General features: G+C 35.3%; 1 protein-coding gene across 1 annotated transcript; it reads left to right on the forward strand.

Annotated features, from left to right (window-relative positions):
* The first annotated feature begins 337 nt into the window (after positions 1 to 337).
* Positions 338 to 964, forward strand: LOC146937385 (uncharacterized). The gene has a single exon (XM_085749409.1). The coding sequence runs from the start codon at positions 338 to 340 to the stop codon at positions 962 to 964; it is 627 nt and encodes a 208-aa protein (XP_085605535.1).
* The last annotated feature ends 6,860 nt before the right edge of the window (positions 965 to 7,824 follow it).

Genomic DNA, 7,824 nt, shown 5'->3' on the forward strand with positions numbered 1-7,824 from the left:
ATCATAAATAATTTTATGAGTTTATACAAAAAATTTCGTACAAAACGGAGTTTGTTTTAAAAATTAAGCGCGGTAAAATTTCCGTTTATGGAAGAGACTGAAAATTAAATTTTCGAGAAATTTTCTGAAAAATTTATCATGAGTCGCTATCGCGACAAAAACTACAAAATATTCGAGTAGCGATAAAAATTCATCGTCAAAGGTATTATTTATTTTTATTTGATCGTAAACTAAAATAAACGAGGTAGCATAATATTATATTATTAACATTTATTTATTTTCTAAAATTACGGGTCTTACACTTTGCTGGCAACGTATTGGTTTATGGAGCCCTTTGATGGATGTTTTTGATATTAATGTCAATTTTCCAACCAATGTGTTTGCTATCCTCCATCACCTGGATCAGCAGCAAAAGCAAATTTTCAGTGTGACTCTATGGAGTATTTGGAAGCATCGAAACAATAAGGTATGGAACAACATTACTGAAACAGCTCATGATATCTGTGCTCGTGCAGGTTCTCTTCTTACTAGCTGGAAGAACGCTCAGAATATTCGACATCCTATCCATCAGAATCCTGATACCCCGATTGATTTGAAGTGGATCAAACCAAGTCCCAGCAGGTTTACTTGTAATGTTGATGCGTCCTTCTCTCAAGCTCGAAATCGGGTCGGTATTGGTGTTTGCATTCGAGATGATGAAGGTCGCTTTGTGTTAGCCAAGACTGAATGGATGACTCCTCTCCTTGATGTGGATTTGGGTGAGGCTTTGGGTTTATTATCAGCAATGTACTGGGTTCGTGATCTACAAGTAGGTATTGTGGACTTTGAACTTGATTCCAAAACCGTGGTAGACTGTCTTTATGGTAGTAAAAATGGCGTCTCTAACTTTAGCGTAGTAATTAATGATTGTAGGCGTCTGTTAGTTTCTGATTTAGTAACCTCTGATGTTAGGTTCATTCGGTGACAAGCCAACGAAGTTGCTCATAGCTTTGCTAGAGTGGCTTTGCGTCATGCTAGTTTCCATATTCATATTAGGATTCCATCTTGTATCTCTACTATTGTTATGAATGAAATGCAATAAGTTTCTTCTTGTCAATATATATATATATTTTTTTTTTTTCCCTTATCATTTAAAAAGTGTTATAAACTAGATGAGTATATTTATACTTACTTTTCCGTTATCCCAATTATATTGTTGTTGATGTCATTAAAAAACAGAATTTAGTTTTTTTTTTTTAATATTGTTGATGTCATTGCAATAAATAATTATGATTAGTTTGATTTGTTATAACTTGAAAGCAACAAACATTTATATTTTTTGTTTTAATCCAAATCAAAATTTCATAAAAAAAAAACACCGTTAATAATTTTGAAACGTTAGAGCAATTAAAAAAGCAGAAAGATGGGCACGTGAGTGCCCGTCTTTTTGCTGGTAATCTATATCTATATTTATATCTATACTACACATAAAGAAAACTACCCCTTTCAGCACACTTTTAGGTTGGACTTTTCTTTCCAAAAATACACTTAATTTTAAATACAAATAACACATGTAAAAAATAAATAAGAATAAATTTAATTTAAGGAGAAAACTTACACACTGTTCCTTGTTCCTTATGAACTGTTCTTCTTTTTGAAGAAATCCTTATGAGATGTTCTTACTGTTAGCCACTTCTAAAATAACACGTGGATTACTAATCAGTGTCACTGATCGTCCCCGTTAACCCTCTTTTACCTCTGTAACCACAGATCAAACTCACAAAAAACTAGCACAAGACAAAAACTCATGTTACTTTTTTATCAGCCGCTTTTATGTTGTACATCTGTGTTGTTCCCCTTAATACAGCCGACAAAGATTGCCAGGTAGTTTCCTATCTCTTACACAAAAAACAGTATTTCCATATTATTTTAATATAAGTTACTCTTCCTTAGCCTTTGATCAATTGTAACAAACGTGAACAAAAAATAATGGTAAAGATTGGACTTTAAATCCTCTAAAAAATATATTAGTAACAAATATGAACAAAAAAATAATGTTAAAGATTGGATTTTAAATCCTCTAGAAAAAGATTAGTAACAAACGTGAGCAAAATATAATGCTAAAGATTGGACTTTAAATCCTCTAAAAAAATGATTAGTAACAAACGTGAGCAAAAAATAATGTTAAAGATTGGACTTTAAATCCTCTAAAAAAAAGATTAGGACTCAAAATATTTTAGAAAAAGATTTGTTAGCACTGTATTAAACATAAACATTAATAAGTAGGGTTCTCACAGTTCATAGTTCCTTCCCGCATTGTTTAGTTTTTCTCAACCTCTCTCAGCCCTCTGCATCAGAATTCATAATTAACTTGTAAGTTTTTTTTTTCTTTTTCTTTCATATTACAACTAATCAAAGTCGATTAATTTTATGGATTATTTGACTTTGCTGGTTTATAAGTGATTATGATTCAAATTGTTTACTATTAATTTCAAGGATTATTTGAGTTTGCTGGTTTATAATTGCTTATACAAACTATGATAGCGTTACTTTTTTTTATATAAAGAGAACCGTGATTTTTTTTAATTATTAATAAATTATTATTTTGTTTAATAAAGGCAATATAGCTTCAGCAACGTATGTAATGTCGGTGCCGATGATGACCTAAGATTTATTTTGTTACATGAAGAGAACCGTGATTTATTTTGTTAAATAAATCATTATTTTGTATATATGCCTTGACAATATTTTGTTTATAAATCAATATATTAATAATTTCCATTAATATTTTAAAATTTAATAAAAATTAAACATACAAACATAATAAAATAATTACTTGCGTTAGCGCAGTAGAAAGAGCGGACAGACGGGCACGATAGTTCCCGTCTTTCCGCTAGTAGTAATAATAATAATTGTTACAAGGATAATACAACCTAATCTATAACATCTATAACATCTAATAAACGCAAAACGTTTTTGTTTGTTGTAGCCTATTTTACATTCCAATTTTTGTCTGATACTCAAAAGACTTTTTCTAGTCTCACCCCATATAATTTTAGTTACACACAAATTTATTTAAATTTTACAACAATATCAAAATTTCCCTCTCCATGTAAATTTTTTAAAATCTATTTTTCATTATCACTTAGAACCTTCACCCCTTTTCACCCACAAACCACCATTGATGTGCAACCAATACCTACCAAGATTAAAAATTGAATCAATATTTTTTTCATTGATTATTTTTTTGATAAGCAAGGAGAGTGGACATGCATCAAGAGGCATCATCGACATCCCAACTAGGTTGGCACCCCGAGAGACCTCCATCCTATGCCGCCAAACTCAAAAAAATTTATTAAAAAATGGGGAAAAATAATTACAAAAGGCGGGGGGGGGGGGGGGGGGGGGGGGGGGGGGGGGGGGGCTAGACCGAAAACCTCAAAAAACAGAAAAGAAAGGAAACAAAAAAATAAACAGAAGAAACAACAAAAACCATCCAAAAAACAGATCAAGGGAATCTGTAGTTTGGAAGTCCACATCTATCCCGACAGAAATCAAGCTTTAAATCATTAGGAAGAATGTCAAGCTAAACCGCACCAACAATGGAGTGACCCATAGAAGCCAATTTATTAGCGCAGCAGTTGCCTTCAAGGAAAATATGAGAAGAAATAACCTGAATCCCAAGCCGTAAAGCATTATGCCAGCGGTTACGTAACATAATAGGAACCAACAAAGAGTTTGAAAAAATCAAAAGAGCACTAGAGGGACTGCTCTCAAGCCAAATGTTCCTCCACCCTTCCTGGGCAGCATACTCAATAGCAAGAATGATTCCTAGGACCTCCGCATAAAAAACAGAATGTAAATCAATATTACAATAAAAAGCACCACGAAAGGTGCCTAGATGATCACGAAAAAGCCGCCCATAGGCCGCATGTCCACCGATCACTAAACTATCCGTGTTTACTTTCAACCAAGGAGAGGTAGGGGTCTTCTATAAAACCAAAATTATTTCCTTGACTCTGTGTCAATGATGTGAAACTGCCAAGGAGTCTAGAAATGCGAAGTCCGCATGCAAGCACTTACCCTTAGAAACATTACCAGACATTGCAACATAGGAATGAATACGGACTTTGGCTGAATGCAAAGATGGCGTCACCACTGAAAATCTTACGGAGTTACGAGCCCACCAAATTGTATGAAGAGTATGCAAGACTGCTGCCAAAAAATGTCCGACACTTAGGAGGAACACCTTGCTGGCCTACACGAAAGGAGAGAGTTTACTGAAGAGGAGTCAATGACGCAATTAAGCTTACCCCCAATCCAGTCCCAAAGCCGAGTAGCAAATTGGCAACGAAGAAAAAGATACTCGGAAGATTCATCCGTTGTCAAGCATAAGCTACAAATCGACACAACAATGCAACCACGGGATCTAAGATTTTCATCAGTGGGCATCTTACCATGATGAAGCCTCCAATAAATAAACGAATGAGAAGGTGGGATAGCGGAGTTCCAAATTAAATCCGCCGAAGGCAGCAAAGGTGTCTGCGGGCGTATAAAAGAGAAAGCATGCTTCGATGAAAGAGTTCCATCCGAAGTATGCCTCCAAACCAACACATCCGGGAGCTAGACCGAAAACCTCAAAAAACAGAAAAGAAAGGAAACAGAAAAATAAACAGAAGAAACAACAAAAACCATCCAAAAAACAGATCAAGGGAATCTGTAGTTTGGAAGTCCACATCTATCCCGACAGAAATCAAGCTTTAAATCATTAGGAAGAATGTCAAGCTAAACCGCACCAACAATGGAGTGACCCATAGAAGCCAATTTATTAGCGCAGCAGTTGCCTTCAAGGAAAATATGAGAAGAAATAACCTGAATCCCAAGCCGTAAAGCATTATGCCAGCGGTTACGTAACATAATAGGAACCAACAAAGAGTTTGAAAAAATCAAAAGAGCACTAGAGGGACTGCTCTCAAGCCAAATGTTCCTCCACCCTTCCTGGGCAGCATACTCAATAGCAAGAATGATTCCTAGGACCTCCGCATAAAAAACAGAATGTAAATCAATATTACAATAAAAAGCACCACGAAAGGTGCCTAGATGATCACGAAAAAGCCGCCCATAGGCCGCATGTCCACCGATCACTAAACTATCCGTGTTTACTTTCAACCAAGGAGAGGTAGGGGTCTTCCATAAAACCAAAATTATTTCCTTGACTCTGTGTCAATGATGTGAAACTGCCAAGGAGTCTAGAAATGCGAAGTCCGCATGCAAGCACTTACCCTTAGAAACATTACCAGACATTGCAACATAGGAATGAATACGGACTTTGGCTGAATGCAAATATGGCGTCACCACTGAAAATCTTACGGAGTTACGAGCCCACCAAATTGTATGAAGAGTATGCAAGACTGCTGCCAAAAAATGTCCGACACTTAGGAGGAACACCTTGCTGGCCTACACGAAAGGAGAGAGTTTACTGAAGAGGAGTCAATGACGCAATTAAGCTTACCCCCAATCCAGTCCCAAAGCCGAGTAGCAAATTGGCAACGAAGAAAAAGATACTCGGAAGATTCATCCGTTGTCAAGCATAAGCTACAAATCGACACAACAATGCAACCACGGGATCTAAGATTTTCATCAGTGGGCATCTTACCATGATGGAGCCTCCAATAAATAAACGAATGAGAAGGTGGGATAGCGGAGTTCCAAATTAAATCCGCCGAAGGCAGCAAAGGTGTCTGCGGGCGTATAAAAGAGAAAGCATGCTTCGATGAAAGAGTTCCATCCGAAGTATGCCTCCAAACCAACACATCCGGGAGCTAATTATGAGGTAAAAAAATTGCATCTACTCGATCTCTAATATCCCCAAAATCAGTTAGAACCGCAGGCAAGTTCCAAGTTTCATTGACAATAACCTCCGACACCATACCTTTAAGATGACCATGAAATTCAGCATCTGATGGGACAAACCGCAAGTGCACGGTTTACCGATGTAGTAATAAAAAGATATCGTTCCGACAGGGAGTTATGAATTCAATTAACTTTTAACAACGATTAGAAAAAGGTTTTGAGTTATAAAGTTTGGATTTTTAACAAAAGAAAATAATAAAAATAAAAAGAGCCTTGAGATTATTGGTTCATCATAATGATGAATCCTTCACAAATAAACCCTTAAACTTATAACTTTATGTTAGTCTTAATTTCTAAAGACAAGTTTCTCTTTAGCGTATCAAAGCTTCTCTCGAAGTCAGTGAGTGTATTCCTCTAACAACCACACCTATTCTCATGGTTGATTGCCTTTGGAACCCTTGAAGATCGAAACTTTATATGTCTCAAGGTTTGCTTGACTATTCTCATGTTTCGCAATCCTTGTCTAAATTCACTTGTTCGAATATCAAAGCTCCGCGTTCGCTTTATGAATTGATATTTGAGATGATGAATTAACAATTATAAAACCCTCCGCGTTCTCTTCCACAGTTTGATAATGGTTAATTCATGTTAAAACGGTGAATTTAGATTAGAAATTAAGGTTACATATAGTTAAGGTTTAAGGCTTGGTTTGATTCGGATTACGTCACTAGACTTATCCAACAATCTCAAGACAAAGAAGTCTACTCATTAACGTTCATTGTAGACATAGAAGAGAAGAAGAAGAAGAACATAAAATAAAATAACAATAAAGTAAAAGTGAACTTTTATTCCAAGAACAAAAGATGAATATTTGTGATGGCTAGCTACTCTATTTATAGTTTACATCCGACTAAAATCTAAGCAACTAATCACTAGAATGTTCCACAAGAAACTAATAGGTAGCTTGTCCGGAAAGCAAAAGCAGCAAAAGGACTAAAGTGGGGCACGTCTCTTGTATATATTTGTACAAGATCTTCAAATTCTTTGCATAGGATGTTTTTGTATGAGATATTCATATTTTTGTCCTTAATCCTTGCACCAGATATTTTTATATAAGATCTTTTATATTTTTGGCACGAATCAGCTCCAATTCTCCTTTCTTTTGCTAAATAATATGCAATTGAAGTAAAATATTCAAAAAGGAAATAATATTAAAATAAAATAAAACTAAATCTAAATAAAACGATACTAAATATTCTAATAAAATAGACTAATTATTGACTCATCAAACTCCCCCACACTTGAATCTTTGCTTATCCTCAAGCAAAAGGCAATAGACATAGTAGCAAAAAAGATTAAATGGCAACACAATTGAAAAATTCATGTCTCTCCTAAGGTTTTGTTTCAAGTACACTAATCACGACTTCAAGTATTCCTTGTGAACCTATTCAACCCAACAACAAGTATCAAGTGAGTGTGTGTGTGCAGTTCAACCCTTTTCTTGCTCCTGTATAAGACATATATTATGAGGAACATGTTCTATCCCTAATACTAAAGTAAACGAGAAAAGTCCTTTCTTCATTTCATATAAGAGAGATGGGAATTTAGTTAAAATTAAATTAGATTATCAATTTAAGCACAAGGGGCTGCAGATTGCTTAGGGGTTATCATTTTCTCATAGGAAGTCTTTTTGGATGAGTTGTCCTTTCCCCCTAGATTCCATGATCACCCTAAGTATTGCTGCAAAAATTTTTTCATCTCCGCGCAGGAAGTCTTTTTGGATGAGTTGTCCTTTCCCCTAGCTTTGATGAATCCTCATTTGAGGGATTTGGAACTTAAGTTCAATTAGGGAGTCACCACCACAATTAGGAAGTTAGGGACTGTCCTTTCCCCCACATGTTGGTGCCATTCTCCCGCCCCATTTAACTTTAATAATTTGTAATAGAATATAACAATAAAGCACACTAATTATTTCCCACACAAACTTATATT

Source organism: Medicago sativa, chromosome 3 (assembly GCF_051527215.1).
Source record: "Medicago sativa cultivar Bolivia chromosome 3, Bolivia_mono, whole genome shotgun sequence".
Taxonomy (NCBI): Eukaryota; Viridiplantae; Streptophyta; class Magnoliopsida; order Fabales; family Fabaceae; genus Medicago; species Medicago sativa.